General features: G+C 46.0%; 2 protein-coding genes across 3 annotated transcripts in view; both read left to right on the forward strand.

Moving 5' to 3' along the window:
- Nucleotides 1–5846, forward strand: part of LOC147896506 (protein S-acyltransferase 10-like) — a 65252-nt gene extending 59406 nt beyond the window's left edge. For both annotated transcript variants that reach the window (XM_087381706.1, XM_087381705.1), the window contains 2 exons: nt 4668–4733; nt 4911–5846. In XM_087381706.1, the coding sequence (XP_087237832.1) occupies nt 4668–4733; nt 4911–5082 (238 nt within the window). In that variant the 3' untranslated portion in view covers nt 5083–5846. The remainder of the gene's footprint in view (nt 1–4667; nt 4734–4910) is intronic.
- Nucleotides 5847–23386: 17540 nt separating this feature from the next.
- LOC147896507 (protein LIKE COV 1-like) overlaps nt 23387–26190 on the forward strand; it is a 34350-nt gene continuing 31546 nt past the window's right edge. Inside the window, exon 1 of the mRNA XM_087381231.1 lies at nt 23387–23896. Within this exon, the coding sequence (XP_087237357.1) occupies nt 23741–23896 (156 nt within the window). The 5' untranslated portion in view covers nt 23387–23740. The remainder of the gene's footprint in view (nt 23897–26190) is intronic.

Genomic DNA, 26190 nt, shown 5'->3' on the forward strand with positions numbered 1-26190 from the left:
GTCCTCCGAAGATATCTGCTTCTCCGCCTGGAGGATCCCTTGTTGACGTTCCTGTAACTTGTTGATGTGCTCCCCCATCAATGAAGACTTCTTGGGATTCAACAATCCCATCTGGACTTCCAAGGAGACCCTCTTCATGGAAGAGTTTCCATTGTACAAGGATGCCAAGTGCTCTGAGATACTCTTGGCCACTGTGATATGCTTCACGTGATTGATCACCTGAGGAGTACAATTAAGAAGTATGAACGACCTCACCCTTGCATTGACACGGTCCCACAGCTGAGCCAAGGTCTCAGACTCCTTCTACTGCAGGATCCCTAGATTGGACACAAGGGGATCAGGCTTGTCAAATCCCACCAATATGAAGTCTGTTAGATCATACGACTGTAGCACAACTCCATCATGACCCACCAGACACCGTCATTGAGACCATCGAATTGACGGCCAATCGGGAAGGTGGGCGAAACTGGAACGTTTGCCTTGCTCTCTGCCGTCTCAGCTAGGGTAGACTTGTCAGAGGGAGGAGATAATCGAATGAAAAGAGAGAGTGGATGGGAAAGAAGGTAGAGAGGGGGATGATGGGACAAAAAGGAGAGGAGAGGGCTGCAGAAAATGATGAAGAGGCTTGGCGCCTATGTACCTTCACACCTTTGCTGTCCCGACCCTCGAGAATAACTCCTTTTGAATCTGAAAACACCCATCAATGACACGCCTTTGTTGGCACCCGTACGGTCCACATCTCTGCACACTCCTCACAAAACACCTCCGAACAGCAACCCTAGAACTGCTCTCAGTTTGCTAGCTCAACACTCCCTCCACTCCCTCGGGTCTCTAGCCAACCATGGCTCCGATACCATGTGAGAAGTGCAGCATATGTGGACAAAGATGGAGAAAGAAAGAAAGAAAGAAAGATATAGTAACGTCTTGAGAAGCCCTCACGGGACTATGAGACAAAGGACACACAAAAGGATAAACGCCAACATCAGTTATAGATTGATGGTCTCTTGGAAGTGCATATACTAAAGTTGTTATAAATTAGCTACACTATACTAGTTTTCCTTCACTTTCCTTCCGAGGGCTGCCACCAAAAGCCTCAGCTCTCTTACTCCTTGCTGTAGATAGTAAATTTGCTCATTGGATCTGTACCAATCCTTTGCTTGTACATCAATGTGTAGGGGGCTGTTGCTGCAATAGCAGAGTATGAGGGCTTGCTGACCGGTGTAGAAGCAAACAGTTTTGTCTTGGGAAACTCCATGTTGGCCTTCGAGAATCTGAAAACCCCTTTGCTGAGTCTAACACCCCAAGCTGAGCCACGGGCCTAGCTCAGCCTGGGGCTGATTTAAATCTGACCTGCGCTTGTTCCTATGACCTGGCTACTCCTGCGAGCGCCCTGGTGAAGCGCTTGCCCGCGCCTACTGCTGTTGATGAAGCACGGGAGGGGAGCAGAGAGCTAATGGGAGTTGAGTGGAGGGCTAGCGGGAGGGTAGCGGAGAAAATACTCTTATTAGGAGAGACTCTAGAAATCCTTTTATTAGAAGAGACAATCCTTAGAAAATCACTCTTTTCTTTTGAATTTCCATTCATGGAGGGATCGCGGTGAAGCAATGGAGATCCATGTTGGAGGCATACGCTATAGTTGTATTCATTGCTTTTTTTCTGAGGTGTCTATTCATCATTTTTTATGAGACCGCAGATAGGCGAGGATAATCTTGAAGGGGATTGCTAGTTTATTGAGCACCTTTATTTCTTCTCCCTTCTTCATGACCTGGGGCTTAGTGGCTTTGGCTTGGGCTTTCTCAATTCGACTATATTTGGGTGAGTGATGCTCTCTGGATGATGTTGCTGGTTCTCCTTACAAACCTTCACATGCCTCTGTAGACACTTCATGGGAGATCTTACCGGGCATATTAGCGTGGTATATTTGGTGATCGAGATGCACAGAGGCCTTGGATGGTTCCTAGGTCCACCTTTGACTCACATCGATCAGTATTTGGACAGATATTATGCACACCTTAGTGGCCATCTGGGGGAGCATGCAGGGTCTTTCTAGGCAGCCTCTACTAGGAGAATTGTATTCCCCTGGGAGTGGAGTGGCTCTCGTTTTTCTCGGAGTCCTCCACAGGGTGGGGGTAGCATTTTCAGCATCAACCTTGGATTCCTAGCTCTCTTACAGAAACTTGATTTTTCCTACTAGAGTGTTTAGCCTTCCATGATGTACTTCTCCCATGAGCTTTGCTCTTGGAGTTTCTTTCATACTTACTAGAAGTCTTTTCTTTAAAGAATAAAATATTTTGACTCTTCTTTGGATCATTTGGAGAGTGTGATGCTTTTTGGTGTGTTGAAAAACCTGAAATCTATTTTGGTAATGATTTGTGTTGTTTTTATGAAAAGCACGTCTTTGAGAGACACGGCAGACCCCCAACGTGTTGAGGCACATATTAGATTGGGGGATCTTCCCTCCATGGTCACCAAATTAGAGGCACGATTGACATAGTGACAGGGCACTTGTCGACATAGGGCCCTAGCTAGGATACCACCATGGACCACACCTGCTGACCATCAGCAATGAGGCTTCATGCTCTTGCAGCCTCACACATCGCCGGATTTCCACTTAGGCTTGCTCCCTCTGCCAGCTTCCTGATGATCATAACCTTGATTCCACATCATAGCCTCCCCATGGGATTGATAGATTTTTTTATGTATTGGTATCTCTATGATTATGGATGTTCCGTCTTGGGTGTTGATGTCCACTTGGAGGCTCCACCCTTTCAGCTCATTGTATCAAGTTCTTTTAGTCTCATAGACCATTTGGTCTTTCGAAGACTTTTCATAAACTTTCTTTCTTCTCTTGCAATAATAATGATAACGAGTTGCTGTCCCGAAAAATAGCAAACGGGCTAATTCTTTTGCATAGGGAAATACTTCACCCATGGATTTGGCTGCCCACATTAATGAGTCAATGGTGGGTGAGCAGTATGGGGATGATTACCTGCTTCTCGCTCCCTCCCCCCCCCCCCCCCCCCCCCTCTCTCTCTCTCTCTCTCTCTCTCTCTCTCTCTCTCTCCTTTATCTCCTGCAATCTTCTTCCTCCACACCATCTCTAGTGGATTTCTTTTTTGCTTTTTTGATCTTGGGCATGCCTTTTGAATGATTAAATATCATTCACCTTGTTTAATTGGTATCACTTGTTTATGATTAGAGCCTAGAGGCACTGTATAACTATAATTTAAACGTTTGAAGGTTCTTATGATATCCTTTAACCCTTGTATCTTGAATTTAGCATGAATTACAGCATAATGAACAATCAAAATAAGGTTTAAATTTGGTGTTCTCAATAACATCCTATTGAATACATTTACTAATTATGGTTGAGATTGGAAATTACATTTGAGGCCATAGATCATAATAAGTATGATTATCTAGGTCCAAAGCAATCTAAACATATGTGTTATAGCTTTCCTTAGACTCTAGGACTCACAAAATTGTAAAAAAATGCAATCTAATTAAGAAGTATGGCCATTTTATCTAACACCTAAGAAAACAGCGTGGGAATTTTGGTGTTAGGTTGATCTTAATACTTTAGGTAGAACTCAAAGTAATGGGTACAAGTTCTAATCCATAATAATTCCAAGTTTGTTTTAGCATATAAAATATTATGGCAAATAATCAAAACCCCAAAATAAATTATCGATGCTTCTGAATAGTTTTGGTAAGTGGCTAAGTTAACATGACATAAAAGTGTCCTAGAACATTTTTATGTTCTTCTACCAAACTAGTGTCAAGGGAAGGGAAACACATTCTCAGGACAGACATTTTAGGGTATTGACATAGTCAGGAGAGGGAGGGAAGTAACAAATAGTCAGGAGAGTGAGGAACTGACACACAGCCAGTGAATCTGAGAGTTGACACAAAAAACGAGATTCTTAACCTTTCTCCTTCAGGTTGACACAAGATCTCTGCTCAGCCACTCTCATCTACCAAGCTGAATCGTACAGTTCGGATACCATTTTAAAGTGGACACACAGTTCACATACTCAACACACATAGTGAACATGATACAACATATACCAAACACTAATGTGGGTTACCCTAAGTCCATAAGGGCTATGTTTCTAACCATCTCCCCCACATATACAACATATACACATATGTTCCGCAATATGTACAACGATGATGACCGTCTCAATGACCCATAGTTTAACAATTGCTGCTTTAATTAATCAGTAAAGTCACAAGAGGCCATGAGTCTCCAGAGAAACTTGTAGTTGGTTAAGTTATCTAGAGCCTTGTCAGAAATTTCTGCAACTTAAAAACAAAAATTAATTTAAGATTCGATTCTTCAAGCTATAGCTTAAGTTTCAATTCAATTGATGATATTATTATATCTTCACCACATTTTTGTAGAGACATGATTATTCTGAGGTTATGTTGCTGCATGGCATGCTCTGTGAGTAGACAGCAGCAGGAGGGCACACATTTTTTGAAACATTTCACATGATACGTTGAATTATGCTTTGGTCAAATCATTCTTGCAGGCATTCTGTGGTCCCCAGTTACAGTGTTTGCTGGTATAAGTACATGTGTTCTGCCATGAAGTATCAAGATTTTGTGTATTGTCTTTGAGAAATGAGCATGACAACATTTTTGTGTGCTTTTTATGTCTGCAGCTATTTGGTTGTGACAAATCAAACAACATATGAATTGATTCGAAGGAAAAGGATTCCTGAGTTCAGGTAAATGATTGTGTACAAATTTTGGGGTGATTTTAATTTCATTCTCAAACAGTTAATTAAAACAAAATATATTTTCTCATATTCAAGCATTAGCTGTTGTTTGTCTTGTGTAAAGACTTATGTTGTAAGTGCATGAAAACATGGAATTTGAAATTGTTTGGGTTGATTGTTTCACAGAAACACACCTGATAAGGTCAAACCCTACAGTAAAGGATGTGCGAGGAATATCTATTCTTTTTGCTGTGCTCCTCGTGGTCTTTATGAGATAGAAAGAATGCCCAGTCTCAACTTTTTGGAGGAAAGGGCAAATTATTCTTTTTGTGATATTTTGTACTTCAATTTCTGCTGAAGGCCTTTTTTGGCGGTCTAGTGTGCGTTCGTGAAGAGGTTCAATAACAGAGCTGTTTTTAAAGTCAGCTTGCATTAAAAAGGCTGGTTGGTTTAAGAGTCAAGACATTAGTTTAGATCAATTTTGTGAAGTTTCAGATGTTCACCTATTACAGCAATCTGGAGCTGATACTGCATAGCCAAGAATGTAAAGTTTGGTATTGCGTTAAGAGGATTCTTCTTACCTTGTAGCCCATCTATTGAACTATGAGCTGTCTTATTTTCTCCTTTTAATGCTGATTAGCTCCCATAGACTGAAACCATGAAATAACAAGTGATATTGCTAGCCCACCAGCAAGCTGTGTTTTAGGTTTGGCATTTAAAATTATAATGGCCAGAAAAAGTGCTTAGAGAGTACACCATTCAGGTGAACTGTTGGTTTAGCTGTGTCAGTACAAGGTAGAGATTTGTCTGGGTTTCTATCCAGATACAATGCCGAAGTATTTGTGGGGTTGAAGCAGTCTTTCAAGCTACCAACTACTACCTATTGAAAGATTCAATTTTGGAAGATCTCTGAGTAAGTGAATTTCCATTGCACTGTATTAAAACTCATTGGAGAGGTTTTTGGACTCTGGACTCCTTCCTTCCCGAGATAGCTCATGGTCACTGGACTTCTCTTGATCTTCATGAGACAGCTTTGACTCCTATATCAAGATTGCCTGAAGTTGATGTATACTCTTCTTCATTGAGTTAAGAGGTTGGGATCTGCTCTTGAAAATTTTATGATAAGCACATAGATTATTCCTACATTAATTGAGACCATTTTAGAGCATAAAAGTGAGGTATTCTTATAATTGCTTGTTAGTGTGATATCAAAATTGCAGCTCTGGGAGACTTCCTTTGTTATGTCTAGATACTATTTTCTTAGTTTTTAGACTTCACTGTGGCTTTGTCAATTTCCTTTCTCTTGCAAAATCTTTTTATTATTTCTATTGCAGATAATTCTTCTAACAATTTCCTTCCTCTTGCAAACTATTTATAGTGGAAATGACCAAACTTCAAGCTTTTATTTTATTTCTTTAGCTCAAGAGGATGTGAAAGTATTTGTAATTCTTTGGGCTCTTTCCCAATCCAAGCCTTTTCATTTTGCAGAGTTGAACTTTGATTAAAACCCAAAAAGATGCTTGAATTGAGCTAATTCATGCCTTCAAATGGATGAATTATTATGTCAAAGCCATGTTCCTTACAACTCTAAGTATTACATTCATTAATAAATTGATATGTATATTTATAAAAGCGTGCATTTGAATGTTCTTTAGGCCAGCTCTACACAAATTCAGAGTTGAAGTCGCACATAAGACGAGTAAACTTTCTTTTGATACTCCTGCTTCTCCTCCTCCTTTGCTCCTGTTTCTCCTACTTCTCCTCCTCCTTCCCTCCTGCTTCTGGTTCTCCCGTTGCATGCTCCTGCTGTTGCTACTGCTCCCACTGTTGCTGTTGCTGTTACTTTTTCATCTGCTGCTGCTGCTTCTCTGGATTCCTTTGCCTCTCCTCGTCATCTTCTCTGTGTTGGTTTTCTTCTTCTGCTTATTCTTTTGCTCCTCATTATTGCTTTATTTTTGTACTCTTGCTTAACTTCCTCCTCTTCTTTCTCTTTCTTCTTCCCCTTCTATTGTTATTGTTGCCTCTCTCTCTCTCTCTCTCTCTCTCTCTCTCTCTCTCTCTCTCTATCTCTGCCTGCATTCCCTCCCTCCATTCCCTGCACTTTACTTTCTTCCTTCCATTGCTTCCCTCCCTCCATTCCCTCACAGTCCCCTTCCTCCATTGCCTCCTTCCCCCTTTCCACTCCCTCCCTCCATTTCATTTCATCCCTCCATCCTGCTTTCTTTTCCTCCTCAAACCTCTCCCTTGGATCTCTTCCCCCCTATTCCCCTTTCCATTAGCCCCCCTTCCCCCCCCTCTCTCTCTCTCCCCCCTCGCGCCAGCCACATCACTCCACTCCATCGTGTTGCTTTTCCACAGATGTCCGAACACAGGTTGTTGCTCAGCATAGTTTGGCGCTCCTACAGCCCAAGTCATCAATTAGCACAAGTCCTTGTAGTCATTCTTGCATGTCCAACCACTTTTCACTCTAGCACTTAGCCCTTTAACTTTATCTCTAATCCCCTCATTTGGTTTCTTCACCCCTAGTTGGGCTGAACCCCCAACCCAACCTCAAGGACTAGTCTCAATTAGGGGGTGCACTTGGACGCGGCAAATGTTGGACAGAAGGCTACTCAAAGTCCCCTTCCCTTGCATCTTCTCTTGCAACCTCTACTCCAGCTAACAAATTATGAGCTCCACAATTGCAACCTCGACATCCTCTCCCTATACAAGGACATACTAACAAGGGGGCATTAGCAAGAAGTATGAGAGCTAAGGTTATAGATGGAAAATTTGACAACTGGAATCTACATTCTTTAAGGGCTTGGAAAGCAAAGCTAATGCAGATTTGCAAGGCTTCTTGTACCCCTCAATTACTTTCTATAGTTAAGGATATTGTTCAAACAAACAAAAGAATACACTAAAATGCAAACAATCAAGAGGTGATTGTAGAGGTGGATACAAAGGCATATACAGTTGATATTTAGGATGAGAAAGAAGGATGAAGCCAAACATAGCAAGCATTAGACTCTCCATATTTTTGAAGGGGTGATACCACCCCAGTGAGCTCCTGCGAGCCTCCCCCTCCCCTCCCGCACCTCTACCTCCCTTAGCTCCTCCTCCTCACCTCGCCGCTGCCGCCGCCCCCCCCTTGCACCTCCGCCTCACCCTCGCTTCACTCCCTGCCTCTCCGCCCTCACCCCCTCGCACCTCCGCCTCACCCCCTCGCACCTCCGCCTCACCCCCTCGCCGCTGCCTCTCCGCCCTCACCCCCCTCGCACCACCGCCTCACCCCCACTTCACACCGCCTCCCCCTCGCTACGCCCACCCCCCCCTCGTCGTTTCGTCTCACCCCCCCCCTCGCCCCCCCGCTCCACCCTCCCCGCCGCCCACTCTGCCCCTCCTCGCCCCCCCGCCCCTCGTCACACCACCCTCGTCCCCTCCCGTCCCTTCGCCCTTCCGCTCCACCCTCGCCCTTTCCACCCCATCCCACCCCGCCCTTCCGCCCCCGCTCCCCCCGCCCTTCCGCGCTCCACCCCGTCCCCTCCGCCCCGCTCTTCCACTCCGCCCCCCTCTCGCCCCACTCCGCCTCTCCCCCGCTCCCGCTCTCGCCTCCTCACCTCACCCGCTCTCCGTCCTCACTCCTCCATCCCGTGCGACCATCCGTCTTCTTCACACCCAGGCTCCACCCTCCCGCATCTATCCTCCCTTTTTCTGGGTGGCAGTCTCTTCTTCATCGGAAGCCTCGCAGTTTGTCTTGGCGGTATGGCGGCTCCCTGCCCGGAACCGGAGGCCCAGTCGGACCCTCCCTCTCCAGATGCCTACCGCGTCATCGTGACAGAGCAACAATCATCTCGGGTTCAGGAGGTTGCCAACGACTTTGCCCTTACCTCTGTGTATGGCAGAGTCATTGGACATTCCCCCTCCAGATCAGCCATCAGGGACTGGCTCCAGTCCACTCTCATGCTAGAGGACGGCCATATCGAGGAGGTGGCCCTTATGGGAAGGGGCATCTTCTGGCTCAAACTCTCCAATGCGAAAGCTGCGAGCAACTTGATTGGTGGCTCCCCCACGTCGGTGGATGGAAAGATTATCATGATAGTCCCGTGGTACCGTGGATTCAGCGCAGCGGATTTTGATGTTCGGTTCCGTATGCCTCGCCATCCAGTGACGCTAGTTTTTCTAGGTCTTGCTGTTGAGCTGCGGCCGATTGTCAGGGACCTGGGCTCCCACTTTGGCTGGGTTATGCATGACACTTTCGCCGATGCGGTGACTACGGCAGGAGCCCCCCGAGTCCGTGTGGCTGTGGCGGATCTTGCGACTCTCCCTGCAGTGATCGAGATCGTCACAGATGCCGGCAGCATCACCCAGAGCATAGTAGTCACCGGACAGCCAGGCCAGTGCCTGAGGTGTCACGGCTTTAGGCATCTTGCGGCTGCTTGTCCACGATTCGCCAGCTCTTCTCGGCCTCCCCCGCCCCCTCCCTCCCCGCCCCCTCCCTCCCCGTCCGGCCAGCCACGTCAGGAGGAGCAGAGGCAACCGGAGTCCGGTCCAGAGTTAGCGCGGGCGGTTGGACTGAGGTTAGAAGGAAAAGAGGAAAGAACAAGAAGATTTCTGATAAAGGCAAGGAGGCAGAGGTTACCCAACCTGCAGCAGCACCTCAGAGACCTGACAGGTAGCCGCCCTAGGGACCTGGGAGAGCTTCTTCTTCGACGGTAGCCCGCCCTTCACAGCCTCAGGTCCCCCTCTCTTCCGTTCCCCAGCCTCTTTCCACTCAGTCCCAGCCCCTCCCCCAGCTGCACCCCACTGCTCCCGACCCGCAGCTTCAGCCCTCGCCTCTTCCTCCTCAGTCTCCTCCTCCTCCTTCTCAGCCCCAGCTCCAGATGCATCCCCATCCCCCCCCCGCCTCTCTCAGCTCTCCTGCAGAGTTAGCTGCACCGACGGCTCCTCAGTCGAGGGCAGTCCCTGCTCCCCCTCCTCCTTCGCTAGTCGCCTCTGAGGAGTCTGAGTCACCTATCCCCTAACCTCCTCCCCCTCCCCCTCCCCCTCCACTGGTGGCAGGACACCCTGAGTCTACACCACCACTGGAGCAGGCTTCTCTGTCCGCTAGCCCCTCAGTGGCAGACTCTGATGGGCCTCAGCTTCAAGAGAGAGAGCTTCCTCGCGACTTTTACAGATCTGGCCCTTGGGACTACTTGGATGTGGTCGACCTCGGGACCTTCCCTGCTTGCCTCGACATCAGTATCTTCCTGCTCCGCAAAGGGGCGGATGGGAAGATAGCCGGCTTGGCCCCTAGGGATGGCCCTAGCTTTGCTTTCACGTTCCTCAGCGACGGCACCGAGACTTGGACAGACGACTCGGTCTGGGAGGCTCTCAGGGAGCAAACGCACGCTCAGGTTGGCCCGTCCGGTGGGCAGCTTCTCGAGACTCAGTGGTCCGAGGGTGACGTGCGCCTGCGGTGGCGCTGCGCCGCCAAACGCTTCAGACTGATTGTGATCCTCAGGCCCCCCCTATCTTGGCCCCTCCCCCAGGATGTCAGAGCCTGGACTCCTCAGAAACTCCGAGCCTTCTACGGGATGACTACTTCAGAGATCTCGAGCTGGCTCGAGAAAGCTTTGCTCATGGCACCAAAGGCCTCTCGCCTTTGCTGAAGGTGTTGAAGAACGGGCAGGATGACCCCGCCTCCCTCTCCAAACCTTCTCATAAGCGTCAGCGCCTCCACTCCGATATGTCAACTTCTTCTTCGACTTCGACTGCGAGCAGACAGTTGTTCGCAGCCTCCCAGTCCTCACCATGAGCCTACACCTCGTATCCTGGAATGTGAACGGGTTTCACTCTTCTGGCACCCGTGGTCCTAGGAAGCTCATTTTGAGATAGGAACTTCAGCCAGCAGTGATTGGTCGTTTGGATGTACTTCTGCTCCAGGAGCACAAGCTTTCTGCGGCTCACTCCCGTAGATGCGGGAAGATTCTCCCTGGACGCTCTCACACTTATTGGGAGCCCTCGATCGGCGCACTGGGGAGGAGTGGTGGTGTCTGTACTTCCGTGTGCGAGCAGCTAGCCCAGGGAGTTTTCGGTCATGGCACGTTGATCCCAGGCCGTGCCCTTTGGGTAGGCCTGGAACTGGAGGGTTCCAGAGTAGGAATCCTCAACATTTATGCTCCCACAGACCTCCGTTGCAGAGCCACCTTCTGGAGGATACTTACAAGGATTCTCCCAGACATGGATTCCTGGATTGTTGGAGATGACTTCAACAATCTGGAGACCTTGGAGGACCAACAGGGTAGAGGACTGGAGTTTACAGGTATGTCTCAGGCAGAGCAGTCCGCTTGGAACTCTTTTATCTTTGCGACAGGAGGTAGGGACAGTTGGAGAGACCCGTCCTTCCGGCGTTGGCACGGGAGCTTGGACTTCTCGTGGGGCTTCCGCAGGGAAGGAGGCAGACTCCTGGAGAGGCTGGATAGATTTTATGTTAGTGATTGGGCCATCAGCAGAGGCGGCCAGGCGGGTATAGTTCCAGGGACGTCACTTTCCGACCATGCGCCTGTGCTCTTATCATTAGACTCGGCAGTTCAGGCCCTTCCCCCCCACTCATGCCGGATTCTCGACTCCATTTTCTCGAGGGTGGACGTGCGCAGCAGTATTTGCAGTCTATGGGACAGAGATTGGGGTGAGTGCGTGGATCTGGTTGATTCGGTGGCGCAGGCTTTGCAGGAGTCCAGCCAGATTTGCCAGCTCGCAGCCCTACAGGTTCGACAGGAATGGTGGGGTAGAGAGAGAGCTCTTCGGAGGGACCTCGCCTCCATGTAGCGACTCCAGCAAGCAGCCCCGGGCTCTGAGGAGCTTCGGATCCAGGCCCTTCGAGCCAGAGCCCTTCTTGAGGAGACCCTCCAGCGCCGTTCAGAGTTTTCCTATCACGCCTCTCTCTCCTTCTAGGCTCGGAAGGGTGACCAGATGTGCAGGGAGTTCTTCAGGACGCATGGCCAGAGAGCAGCACAGGTGACTAGCTTCAGAGTCTCAGGACAACGGAGGGGCACATCGTTACGAATCCGAGTGAGGTCTTGGGGTTGGCTACCGACTTCTACAGGACCCTTTTCCAGTAGGAGCCGCTTGCCCCTCGCACTCGACGTTCCCGTGAGGAGGTGTGGAGACACACTCCATCCCTGGTCCAGCCCAGCATGCAGGCGACGTTGGCACCGTTCACCACGGATGAGATGTTGGAGGCCTTGATGGCCATCGACGGGCAGAAATGCCCGGGTGAGGACGGGCTAGCCCGGGCATTCTTCACCTCCTTCTGGGATCAGATCCATCAGCCCCTCCTAGCAGCTTTTCAAAGGATTTTCAGCAACGGTTATATGCCAGAGAGCCTCTCCTCAGGTCTGATTTGCCTCATCCCGAAGGGAGGAGATAGACAGGAGATCCGTCAGTGGCGCCCGATCACCCTCCTTACCACTGCCTACAAAATCCTTGCCAAGATGATCAGCGCCAGAGTTCGGCCTCTACTTCCAGACCTCATTCATGACACTCAGACAGGCTTTGTTGTCCAGGATCGCAGTATCCTGGATAATGTCTTCACCTTCTCAGAGGCGGTGGAGTGGGCTCAGCACAGTGGATCACACCTAGCCATCCTACTTCTCGACTTTGAGAAGGCCTACGATCGAGTGGACTGGTCCTTTCTGGAGGGGACTCTGAAGCGACTAGGTTTCCCAGTAGGATGGATTCAGGGTATTTCAGCGTTGTACAGGACAGCTTCTAGCAGGGTCATCATTGGCGGCAGGATGGGTGAGCATTTTAGTTTGGAGAGATCAGTGCGTCAGGGCTGCCCCCTTGCTCCTTACCTGTTTCTCTTCTTCGCTGAGGCTATGACTTACTACCTTCGGGCGAGGTCTACTGGGATCAGGGGTGTTTGCCTTCCACTCCGGGAGGACACGGAGCTCCTGGACTCGGAGTACGCGGATGACACAGCCCTGTATGTCCAGGACGATGAGATGATGCTGGAGAGGGTGAGGATGGCCCTGGAGGTCTTCTGTTCGGCTGCTGGTGCGAAAATCAACTGGAACAAATCAGATGATTTTCTCACAGACCCCGGGGCGTGCTCTCAGTGGGGGAGGTTTTTGGGTTTCAGGTGGATCCCGCGGGGACAGACAGCTAGATATCTTGGTTTTCAGGTCAGCCTGGATATCACGCCAGCTCAGCAATTTCTCCCGGTGCTAGATTCCATCCAACGGAAGCTGGCTTTCTGGAGCACTGCTAAGCTCTCCCTTGCAGGTCGTGCCCTGGTAGTCAACCAGGTCCTCCTAGCCACGGCTTGGTATGTGGCTTCCTGTTGGTGTTTCTCGAGATCCAGCGTGGCACAGCTTAGGAGGTTGGTTCGGAACTTCCTTTGGTCCGGGGAGGATGGCCTCAGAGATACCAGAGCCAGGGTTGCTTGGCAGACAGTCATTCTTCCGCAGGCTGAGGGTGGCCTGGGGGTCATCGATCCAGAGCTTCAGAGTCAGGCCCTGTTAGGCAAGCTAGTCATCCACAGTTTGACCTCGGGGGGGCAGACGTGGAAGATGCTACTTCAGTAGGGGGTCGGTTCTTGTGTCTCGCGCCGAGGTGGAGAGTGGCTTCCGTCCCTCAGGTGGATCTTCACTTCCGCCCCGCTCACTCAGCCCCACCACTCCCCACTCGTTCGTAGCCTCCTCATGGTTTGGAGGCGGCTCCGCCTCAGTCTCATTCAGTCCCCTCCTAGCTGTCAGGAGGAGATCGATCGCCAGCCGCTTATCTGGAATGATTAGGTCAGAGATGCCGAGGGCCTTCAGTTGGGGGAGAGATCACACATCAGGTGGGATAGTTGGATGCGGGGGCCACAGCCCGGTCCCTTCGAGTTTGGAGGGACACGTACAGACATTTGGAGACGGCTGATCTCGCAGACGCAGTTGGAGGTGCCCGTGGAGCCCAGGCGAGACGTACGGAGATCGACGGCGCGATCCCAGCTGATTGGTTGGTTCCACCTGAGCTTCAGATCCTCATGCCTGGTGATGACCGTTGGCTGGGACAGTTCACCCCCCATGGCATCCCGCTGGTGGTCGCTTGACGTATGGACGACTCCTCTATTTCCTTCTTCGCGGTTATGGGGGATGGACGACTCAGGAGAGAGGATGCGCTCATCGACCCCCTACTCCCATGGCAGAGGGTTCAGGTCGTAGGCCTCATGGGGAAGGTCTGGTGGACCAATCCTAGCATAGAGCAGGATCAGCTGCAGCTTTGGCGACTCTGGCTCTGGGAGGGGCGGTGTCAGAGCTTGACTGGGATCCAGGAGAGTGGAGATGGCCAGAGATTGTGACAGGTCAGGGACTGACCTCTTTCTTTGCCTATAGCACGACTTTGGGCAGGCGAGTTCTTGGGAGGAGGCAGAGCCGCCCTCCCACCCAACGGCCCAGCTGGTATGCACAGGTTATTTCCAGGTTCTTTTTGCAGGCCTCTGGAAGGCCTTGTGGGAGAGCTGGCGGCCACGGAAGATCTCCTACTTCCTCTGGCTTCTTGCCCACAAAGGTCTTCCAGTGGGGAGCTGGTGGCGGCAGATAGGCCAGACCGAAACACTGCCTGTGGAGTTGCACTCGTGCCCAGGAAGTGTGGAGATGGACTTTCGGGATTCTTACTCGCGCAGCACCGGAGCTAGGATTGATCACTTGGGGCGCGTTTTGTTGGTGTAGCACCGCACCTGGTTTTCATCACTTATTCGAGGCATGTCAGCAGGACCCCACATTCCTTATCACACAGGGGACGTGGGGGCCGCTCGAGAGTATCCCGCAGCACCTAGTAGAGGCTGATACAGGAGCTCAGGAGAGGCAGCCAGTCTGGGAGATTATTAGCAGCATCACAGGATGGCACATTTAGACCTCGCGCTACGCGCAGATCCTCGGTGGCACCTCCTTATCGACTGCCCAGATCATGACTGATATTTGGAGCGAGATTATTCATACCCTCAGAGGCCAGTGGGACCAGATACAGGGGGACTCCCGGGCCTGTCGGGAGAAGCGGAGACGCTTCCTTCGGGTTTGGGACACACAGGGCCTCTTCTTCGAGCAGACTTCGCAGGGCCTTCGGTGGCGCTACTCACCACCTCTCTGGCTATTCATTCACACTCGCCTTATCCCTCCGTGAGAGAGTGCTTTACTTTTTTGTTACCTTTTGTCCGATTTGTGAACGCAGCCTGTCAGCTACAAGGCTGACCTCTTGTATCTTGTTCTCGAAGTAATATAATTAGCACTGTTTTTTCGAAAAAAAAAAAACATAGCAAGCATTAAAGATCAGAATATGAGGCCTTCTTGAAAGTCGGTTCAAAGAGGAGGATACATACAATGAGACCTAAGCACACATCAAAGTAGCTCCTCCTAGCATTGAATGGTCAAAAGACGAAGATGAGATAGATTCCACTATTAATATCACTTCTCTAAAGGGCATGCCATAATTACACTCAGCACACGTGATACATGAATCAAGCTTCTTCACCAATCTTACAAGTTAAAAGGGATCAAGATGTGGAATACGATAACTCACACGAGCTCAATTGAAAAAATGACAACGGATTTAGCTAAGGTGAAGGTTGCTAGGAAGGATGGAAAATTGGTAGTATATTGTGAGGGCGTGGCCCTAATCAAGGAGGTTAAATCCAAATCAAAAGACCCTCACTCTTAAAGTGATGTATGGTGGTTTATTGTCTTAATTTTCAAACTAGGATGTAGGTGTCTCATATTAATTATGAGTTGCTCTATTGCACTCCTTAGGACTTGCCTTGTGTCCTCCATGAACAGATGTATTAGGTTTGTTGTCTGATAGACGTATAGGGTTTCCCATGGACATTACTAGACTTTCTTTCTTTCTTTCTCTTTCTCTTCTCATGACTAGAAATCTTTGCCAAAGCTATGCCATGAATCCTTCTAAAACTATCAGACCATCATGTTAAGTCATCTAATGTCCAAGGTATGTAGATCAATGTTTGAGATACACGTTAGTAAGTAGGTTGAGTGGATAGGTATGGAAGTGGTTTAACAAGTTGGGTTAAGATGGGACCATTCCTTTTCAAACCATATCTTCACCCTTAGATCCCTTGTTAAAATGTCAACTATTAGAAGCAGAAGGTTTATTGTTGTCCTATTGTGATTTTTGCAAAGCATTCAATTCAATTTTGTAAGCTTCGCCATCACATCTTTAGACATTGGGGATGGAGATGCCATGGATGATGGTTGCACTATGTGAGTCATAAGTATTGTGTACTGCATGACATGCATGCAAAGTAAGTAGCGTTGTTGGTTAAAACAAGAAGGTTCCTTGTCTCCCACGCTTGGTCTATCAATGTACTAGGTGGGTAGGATTCAACAAAGTAGAGACAATTGTCCCTATCTAGCTCTATGATACGCTATCATCTTAAACTTAGATATGCTAGTAGGCTTTCTATGACATCCTAGACACTAAGTTCGTTCTTGGGAAGACTAACATTTTAATCTCCAATACTAGTGATGCCCACTCTTCAATTCTAATGTTGCAATTTTATGGGGGCATAGGTTGACATTGTCACATCTTATGTATATTTGGGATGCTTGTCCAAAGGATCCTAGTTAGACATGAAACTAGCTGTTTGGGCTAGACTAAATAGAGGATATACTTTATTGGCTACATTGGAGAGAGAACACTTTCAAGTTCACTTCCAACATGTATACATGAAAATTATTATCTTTGACTCCTTTGTCAAATAGGCAACACCATGTGGAACTTTCTAGTGGATCTTATAAGAGGTTAAGTGGGTAGGATTTGAGAGATCACATATGATTGTTGGAAGAATTGCAATCCACATGATGTCATATAGGCAAATTTTATAGCATGACCCATACCCATGGATGTCTCATTTTAAACCATTGGTATAAATAGAATGAGAGTTGATTGAGATAATTAAAGGTTACCATGGAGGGTCCCTTTGGGATTCATACAGCTTCCAACTGAGTGTTGTTTGTATCCATGTGCTACTAGATAGTTTCACACTAGAGGCATGTGGATTGACCCTCTCCTTGCTTACCAATATTCTCCAAATGCGTCCACTTGATCCACTCCTGAATTTTTAAGACGGACTCTTCATTTGATACAACATGAGGTTCACACAACTTTTAGGGATGACTTGTGGTAGCTTTATATTCAATATGCTTGTGCATCCCTAACTTAGCCACTTGTCACTAAGAAGGATTCTACATTTCCTCCACTAATTTAGAGAATCGTTAGGTGACTAGAATATCTACAAATTTATCTCTCAAATAGACTACAAATAGCCATGGGCTTCCTTCGAACAATCCTGAGGGGCTATCATTGAAGAAGCGTGAGCAATTAGTTATTAGCACATTATGAGGTCAATAATTTCCACTTGAAGTTTAATGATTGGGTGAGAGTAGCTAATCAATATATTCTTGGCAGTACAGTAGTAATACCAACATCAGTAACTAGCACTACAATAGATTATCAATAGTGCCTTCCATCGTTCCCTACAAACACATGATGTGACTATCATTATTTCAACTCAAGATATTCTCACTCCTTTTCCTTAGCTATTAGACGATTCCTTCCATGGGGACCTATGTCCCAAGTCTCTTAAGTGGCACATTTAAGGTTGATGTCTTCCCTAGGATTTGCTAGACGCATGTATCATTGTCCAAAACCTAAAGGGTACTTGGTGGTGTAAAAAAAACAATAGTGGCAATGGAAGGAGAAGACAAGGCATCCAAACTAATATTTGTTTCATTCACAGGGTCAATTTTGACACATTCTTCTTGAGCTAGGCTGTCTCCCATGCATGGTTGCTTCAAAGACGTGTTGTGTTTGAAATGCATATGGAGGTATGCCCTTTCGGTGATTTGGACCCAGAAAATAAGTTTGTTTCTTAGTTACTACCTACTTGGCTACTACCAAGTACCAAGATTTCTTAGCTATGGCTCCTCAACCTAGCTTTAGTTTTAATCGTAGGGTACCGAACTCTATTTACATGAGATTTACGATTGAGAAGAAATGATGAGAAGTGATGGTTCTCAATGGTGAGAGGTGTTGCGAAGCAATGTCAACATCATGTACAAATGTAAATATGCACTAACACTTAGAGAGTGCTAAAATAGCACTAGGATTTCTTAGCTTGAATTGGTAAAAATTAATGGGAGGGTATACATATTCATTCTTTACATTTTCTCTAGTATAAAATTAGTTACTTGTGTGTGTGCTCCCTAGCTTCTCTCCTTTCTCCCTAATTGTGCCCTCTCACTCCTACTCTACTATCTCGCCCACTCTCATCCTCCTCAACTCTCTCCTCCTCCTTATCCTACTTTGTCATGGTATTAGAGCTAAGGTTCACCTTTCATTGATGTGACTTCCTCCTCCATCCAAGCAAGAGAGAGAGAGAGAGAGGGAGAGAGAGAGAGAGGGGGGGGGGGGGAGGGTCATGAAAGTCTCATCCACTCAAGTCACCTCTTCTCTAAATCTCCTCCTACCTTGTCATAGACTCCAATAAGTTTCAGAGCTCATGTACATCCTCGAATCTCCTTTGACTTTGGAGCAACCATCATAAGATTTGGGAAGCTTATGGGTGTAATGTGCACGGTCCACCAAGCCAAATACAAAAGGCTATGAGAGGCTTCTAAAGGATCCTGCTAGGGTCCCCTTGACCCTAGAAGCATAAGCTAGAGATTCAAATACTCTTAAATGATTAATTGAGGGCTCAATTCCTTTGAATGCCGTTGAATTGAGGGCTTGATTCCTTTGAATGTCTCTTATGCTATAATTTTTTTGCAATCTGGCATTGCGACTTCTATTTATCAAGTAGACTTTTTCACAAGCTTTTGCGAATTTTCTTTTCAATGAGCATACACCATGTTGACTCAATGCTTCTATTTTTCCTTTTTGTTGCTCCATTAGTGTATCTACATGTGAGCTGTCTCTTGATTTCAAAGTGTCTATAGAATGCATTGAACTCATTTGATGTGTGTTCACTTCCAATATCACAATGGAGTACTTTGATGAATTTGTAGCCTCTTTTCAACTAGTGCTATGAAATACTTAAAATACATTGAGTACATTAGATTTTTATTTCAAGAATATATCCAAGTCAAGGTGATGAAGTATAATGCTTTATTTATTTCCTAGGTAGAAGCATAACCTAGAGAACATCTGAGCTCCTAGACGTATGCTACTTTTCCATGCAACATGGTTCCCAAACATCTTTCTAAAACTAAACCTATGGAAGATACCATGTTTGACCTTTTCAATAATAATGTGTTGAGACATGTATCTTGTACGTGATGACGAGTGCAACAAGAGCTCTATGATCACTGGAATACCCCTCCTAGAATAGTAGGGTAAACATTTGTACAAGTGGAGAATGGCAATGGTGCCCATCTCTTATTAGGCCCCAGAAAATGGCATTGAGAAGCCTAAACTCACATGTGCATTCTTCTATGTAGTGACCACACTCTCTGCTATGTAGAGATCATATGGAATTGTGTCAATCTCTGTGGAGAATGCCACCAATGGAGAATGGCAGTGGTGCCAATCTCATGTATATATTGCACTAGGCTCTATAGGGTTTCCCTTGGCAGATTGTAGATTTGTCACTTTTATGAGGTACGAGACTTGGTTCCCAGTGAATCATGGGATTGTCTTGGATACGAGAGGAGTGAAGACATGTTTTACCCCTTAGTTCTATGTGATGGTTTCTATGCATCAATTTGGGTTCTTGTTTGCAGGCCTATTATGATTCAATATCATGATTGATGGGGAATTGATCAAAGGACAATGGGGCCTTTGATTAGTCTATTTATTCCATTGAGAATTACCCTAACATTTTATAAACATTTCATGATCTGGCTGAATGCCAATCGTTGATTATTTTTGAACACTAGATTGCCAAGATTTGACTATGTTAATCTAGATAGAGTGACATGGATAACAACCATGCACCGGCATTGAAGCCTGGCTACCATAGCTTGAATGAATTTTTCTAACTTTCATTTGGTCGTGATGGTGCCAGGTGAGTTGTCACACCTCTCCATCGGATTTGCAAGTAGAGTCTTGGGCATGGTATTGTAGAAAAGGATGTTGGCAACCTTGAAGGATACACTTGGGGGACTTATGATGAGAGATATAGTACTCTCGACCCTATCATGCACACTCACAGAAATATATCTGTTGGCAATGAGAACTGAAAATTGAACTGCCTTGTAACTTGTTGAATTTAGAAACTATGTTATGGTTTCTACCATTGGGGAAATTGATAAGGAGTTATCCTCTTGGATTCTCGATTAGAGATGCACCTAGAATTTATTCTATTGGATTCTTGATTAGAAATGCAGCTAGAGTAATTGGATGGAATTCTTCTTGCTTGGTGATTCTCTGTGCTACACCCTAAAGTATTAACATAAATGTGAATATAATCATGATGAAAAAATGGCTGGCAGGGGCCTTTCGAAGCTCTGACTAAGAATGTTGAGTAGTGGATATTTAGATTCATTGGAATAGTAGGTCACACACACACACACAGGGAGAGAGTCTCTGTGTGTGTGGAGTTAAGGCAGGGCAAGGTGGATACCACATGGAGTTAAGGGAAGTGGAAGGTGGCCCCACATGTTAGTGGACGACTACACACCAAACTGTCTATATATATCTTTGTGTGTGTGTGTGTGTGTGTGCATGTGCGTGTGCATGTGTATGTGTGTATAAAAGAGGAGAGAGAGCAGAGAGAGTGACAAAAAGAGAGAAGAAGAAAAGGAGAGAGAGAGAGAGAGAGAGAGAGAGAGAGAGAGAGAGAGAGAGAGAGAGAGGGAGATAGAGAGAGAGAGAGGGGGGAGAGAGAGAGAGAGAGGGGAGGGAAAAAATATTTAATATATATATATATGTAAAGCATGGATGGGTTGGCTAAATTAGAGGAGTTGCCACTATGAGTCTGGATGATAGGGTGAATAATATTTGGCGGAAAAACCTCATATGAAGTCGCAACTTACATATCGAGGGTGTTAGCGGGAACATCGAGCTTTGAATCATACAAGACCTAGTTAGAACATATTGAGCTTTAGTGAAATGCAGCTTCTATAGAGATCACTGCCTATGGATCTCTAAGAAGGGCTCTATCATACTGCCAGGCTAAACCCATATTCATCTCTCACATGCACTGAGGATCTTGATTGGTCAATTCTGAGTATCTTCACACACACTATAGGTCGAGATAGGGCGGGCAAAATGGCATCCCACGTGAGAAACGAATCTGCAATTTATGTGGTATGCAGGAGACCGAGACAAAAGATCGCCATGCTTTTAGATGCCTTATATATTACAAGATTCGTGGTCGACACCATTGTCTTTTTTGTTTTGATTTTGGCCTGCTCAAAGAGTTCCTAGCACATCTAGGTTAGCAATGTGTGGCTATTTTTCTCCTTGAAGCCTAGAAACACAAAGAGCAGCTTGTATGTGCACAAAGAGAGCACATGAGGGCAGCCAAAAGTTATTATTTTATGATATTTTTTGTTTGTGGTAGGCATTTTAGGTCCTTAACAACCCCCCTTTGCACACAAACCTGTAACAAAACTTGAAGAACCACCAAGAATCAACAAAAGAGAGTCAGTGACATTGGGTGTTCCCAGACAATTCCTATCTTAATGACCTATTGCCTTAGCTTGCTATCCCATCAGCCTGTCACCCGCACCCGTTGAGAGGGAAATAACTATACGATTGTTGAGATGGTGGAGCTAAGCATTTTGAGAGGGAAGAATCTTCCATGTTCATTTTGGATAGATGTATTTAATGTGGCTATTCATATTCCAAACCAAACCGTGATGAAGGAAGTTGAGGCAAAGACACCTTTGGAGGCATCCATAAGGAATAATCCCATCATCAAGCATATTTGTGTATTCGGGTTTGATGCTTAAATCCATGTCCACTACGACATGTAGATCAAGCTAGACTAAATGAGCTAAAAAAGGCATATTCATTAGCTACAACAAATAATCCAACGCCTACAAGTACGATTTGATTACGAAGAAGTTGGTGATTGTTGAGGAACGTGAAGTATCCCCGGGGGATCTGACTCCAATAGAGAACCAAAAGTAGTTCCTATGTTTAGTGTAGGTGGTCATTGGAAGACTTTGGAACAAAATCTGCTAACAAGGAGCTACAGTCTGATTGCTCATATCAATTGATTAATGAGCCATAAAATTTGAGGAAGTAAAGGACAATTTGGATTGGTAACCCGTATAATATGAAAACCTGGGATCTAGTTCTAAGACCATACCAGTGCAAGGCCAAATGGATATACAAGGTCATGTATAGATCTAACAAGACACCCGACTATTGGTAAGAGGATTTGCATCTCATCGAAGCACGCTATTATTCATAGCTCGATTTGGTGCCTTGTTTTGTTACTCTTGAACACTTGTTGAGGCTTGTATTGAAAATGGCTTGATCTTTGGTTTCCTTTGCTCATGTTTTGTCAGTTTTATTGCCATTAGTAGTTCACTACGTTCTAGCATGTAATGGGATTGTCATTTTATATTTGATGGTGCTTACTTGAGTTTTTTGAGGTTGCACTATGAGCATGTCATGTGGGCATGTGCATGCAAAATTGGAGTTGAGTTGGAAGCTTAGAGAAGACATATGTGATCATTTGTGGAAAGGGGATGGGTGGGTAAACATGAACAGATCATAAGATATAAGGACAAATACAACATAATAGGGAGGGAGTAGACATGAGTACTTTAAGTATTGAGATAAAGGGACTTTTAGGTGGAAGCTCAACTCGATGTGTAGCATTGTAGCATGAGAGGCAATGTGATGATATTGCCACCCTTAGAAGCAAGCTTGAGTGTGGTGCATGCAATGGATCTGACGGGCATTGAGAGGGTATTCTTGGAAAGTGGAACCTTGATGAATGGTGGCTTTATGAGATGTGATAGGAATACTTATATGGAAGGAGAGAGGAGGGGTGTGGCAATAGTTGTGATCAAGATGCGTACCACGAATACTCATATGCAAAAGAAGGAGGAACCAATGGTAACAAGGTGGGGATCCCACTATGGCCCTGCCTTTTGGAGTGTCATTATAAAGTGTAAGTAGCTCGATAAATATTTCGAATAACTTGTGAAAGGAAACGATAGGTGTAAATTGGAAGGAAAGGAAAAGAGAAAAAGCAAGTGAAGGTGAAGGAATATTGGGAAAGAGGTGAAAAGGTGTATGTGTGTGTGTGGATGGGCCATTAAATAAAAGTCCCTATTTTGACAAAAGTAATATAAATGTGGTGTCATACAAGAGACAAAGAGAGCCTCCATCTTTAGAGAGAGATACCTAACCAAAGACAAAAGCTTTAGGATAAAAGACAAAAAAACATCTAGGACCTCCACAAGCAAACAAAAACCTTAAACCCTAAACATATTAGAAGCCCTTAAACTTCTACTAACCCACATTTAAGCGTCATACTAACCATAATTTGCAAGGTCAAATTGACCAACTGAACTAACTTCAAAACTATGGCCCTAATTAGCAACTCACTAATCAAGTCATCTCGTAGGACCCTTGCAGGGCCAAAAAGATGGGTGGTGTGCACTCTTACCATTGTTCTAAGTCCCCCCTTAGAGGAGAAGGAAAGGCAAGCATGGGTGGTCCCAGGAGTTGGGGATCACCATAACGTTGGCACTAAAGAAAGAGCTGTTAAATAGTGTGGACTTGGAGTAGTGTCAAACTTTCATTCTCTTGAGATGTGGGCTAGATCACTTTCTATCGGATTCCAAATCGCACTAGATTCCGTTGGATAAGGAGACTTAAAATCCGGGGGAGCTGCTCAAAGTTGATTTCCTGGCCTTGATGTGATTCACGTTGCTTCCGCTTCGCTCCTCCCTGCCCCTTCCTCACCACAACACCTGCTTTCGATTCACTGTAGACATACCCAGGGATCTTCTGTTGCGTCGCCAAGGAACTTTTGCACTACTCTGCCCCGCTGAAGCTTTCTGGCTCGATTTTGAAAGCAGCTTGCTCCCTTGATGGGTGACGACAAGCAGTCCGCGGCTCCATCCTCGGCTCCTATAGGATCCAGACTCCCAGCAGATCGACAACTCTTGATGCCACCCTCTGAAGATCCCGAGGATCCTCTTAAACCCGGTCCATCTGCCAACGGTTCCTTCCACTCTGGCCGTGAGGTTGGTGGCTATTTCTTTGCCCTGAGATACCGGTTATCTTGTTTGCGTTCGTTTTTTTTTTGGGGGCGGGGGGGTTTGTAATGTCCGTCGGCTCTGTCGTGACTAGGCTGGTCTCCTTTTGTATTCGCCGCCGAGAGAGAGAGAGAGAGATGTCTGGTCGAAGTGCCCGTCCTCTTTTTGAATAAATATTTCCTATGGCGTCATGTTTTCTAGGCCCGGAATTGTTTTGAGCTTAAGTTGATCATGAATTGCTCCAATGCTCTCCGCATACCTCAACAAAGATGTAAGAGGGCTAACAGCATTGTAAAGCTTTAGATGGTAGATTGTGGGGCTCATGGTTGGTAGAGGCTGCTTTGATAGACGTACTCTTTATGTTACGTATCTCTACTATACTTTATCGAGTATAAGAGAGTACAATTAGAGAAATAGTATGCTCATTGCATCTTACTAGGTAATGATGCAAGTGACAACCCTTTCTACTCAAACGGAAATTTTGGTTGGGAAATTGTGCTCTTGCCGTGCTGAAATGGGTGAGTTAATGCTACTGACGTGCAAACTTGGACCAAATTTTGGTGGACAAAGAAGATATCGTCAGTAAAGAAGACTCAAGTTGGCCTCATTTTGGATCACAACTGGGATTTTAGGTATTTATAGCCTTGGTAGTGAGTATGAGTTGTGTGTCCACGCCACCATGGTTGTTGTACCTTGTGCAAACAATTTCATAGAACGAAAAAGGGTGGGGAGAGGATAGGTTTGCTCCTTGGTGTTATGTTATAGGCAAGCAAGTCACATGCTTGATCAGATCCGGAGGTTCTTGTAGAGTTAAAAGGTGGGGGTAGGATAGGGTCGTACTCCTTGGTGCGATATTTCAGGCAAGCAAGTTACATGCTTTATTAGATCCGAAGTTCTTGTAGAGGTAAATCTAGATATAGCCAAATGCAATGAGGGGAAGAGGGAGGTGTAGAATCCCGTAGGATAGAATAGACTTGCAAGAGGTGTGAGAGCACAATGAAAGAAAGATAGTAGTTCTCTATTATAGATTGTGAGAGAGAGGACTCTCTCTTATAGAAAGGGGGAGAAGGTAATACCTTCCTTACATAAGTGGCAATCAGCCCCTACATTAGTGGGAATCAGTCCCTACATCAGTGGGATTGCCTTGTCTTACATCATCACTTAGGTCACACACTAGACACATCATAGCACTTGATGTGCCTTTACAACACACACAAACACACATGTGACTCCCCTAGATGCACACATGCACCATAGAGCAAGCCCTTGATCATACTTATCCCAACATACCCCCCCTCAAGGGGTTGCCTCTTGCAGTGTCAAGGATACATCTAGTCTCATAGTTTCTCATGCCATCTCATGGTGGTCAAGGATAAATCTATGGCTAGGATCTCATGCTAGCAAGGGTTCCCAAGGGTGTGAGGTTCACAGAAATGGGATAGATAAAACACATATCACATGGTGACCAGAGGTGATTTACAAAAGACATAAGAGAACCTCAAAATTTGACCAAGTGATGATAAACAAAAATTCAAAAGACAAAGTGCTTAAAAAGCAGTCTTCATAGGACGCCTCATCTTGTGGAGGCACATCAACTGAAAGTAGATTGGCGGTTTTTGACTTTGTAGTTGATTCCTTTTTGGCTTTACAATACTTTTCATGGTGATTGTTTTTGTCACAATGTTTGCAAGGATTGATCTTGAAGCAATCTTTTGAGAGTTGATTAGTCTTCCCACAATGTCTGCAAGGTGAAAACTTGCCCTTTTGAGTTTTTATGGCATAGGCTGTGTCATTGCCTCTCCGGAGTTTCATGTGCCTTTCTTCTTCTTAAAGAGCAGTAATAAGACCTTCAAGAGTAGGATTAGGAAGATTTTTCAAAGTGGTAACAACATGATCATAATCTTCAGGCATACTTTTGAGCAACACTACCATTGCATCATCTGTAGTGATTGGAGAGTTGATAGAAGCAAGTTGAGTCATGAGACTCTGCATGTGATTGACATGGGCAGCCAAAGGAGTGCCACTAGCCATCTTCAATTCAAAGAAAGCAATCTTAAGTGACAATTTTGAGATGTGAGAGCTAGCACAAAAAATAATATCAAGCTTCTGCCAAGCTTCAGAAGGAGACTCCAAATCAAAAATGTGATGAATATAGTCATCTCCTAAGCCAAGAGCAATAATGCCATAGGCTTTCTCCTCTCTAGCAAGATCTTGTGCCGGGCGTGTCGGAGCTGAGGATTCTCCAGCATTAGAGGCTATTGAAGAAGAAGTTGAAGCAGGTT

Source organism: Dipteris shenzhenensis, chromosome 11 (assembly GCF_047967505.1).
Source record: "Dipteris shenzhenensis isolate YYH24624 ecotype China chromosome 11, Dip_SZ_1.0, whole genome shotgun sequence".
Classification (NCBI taxonomy): Eukaryota; Viridiplantae; Streptophyta; class Polypodiopsida; order Gleicheniales; family Dipteridaceae; genus Dipteris; species Dipteris shenzhenensis.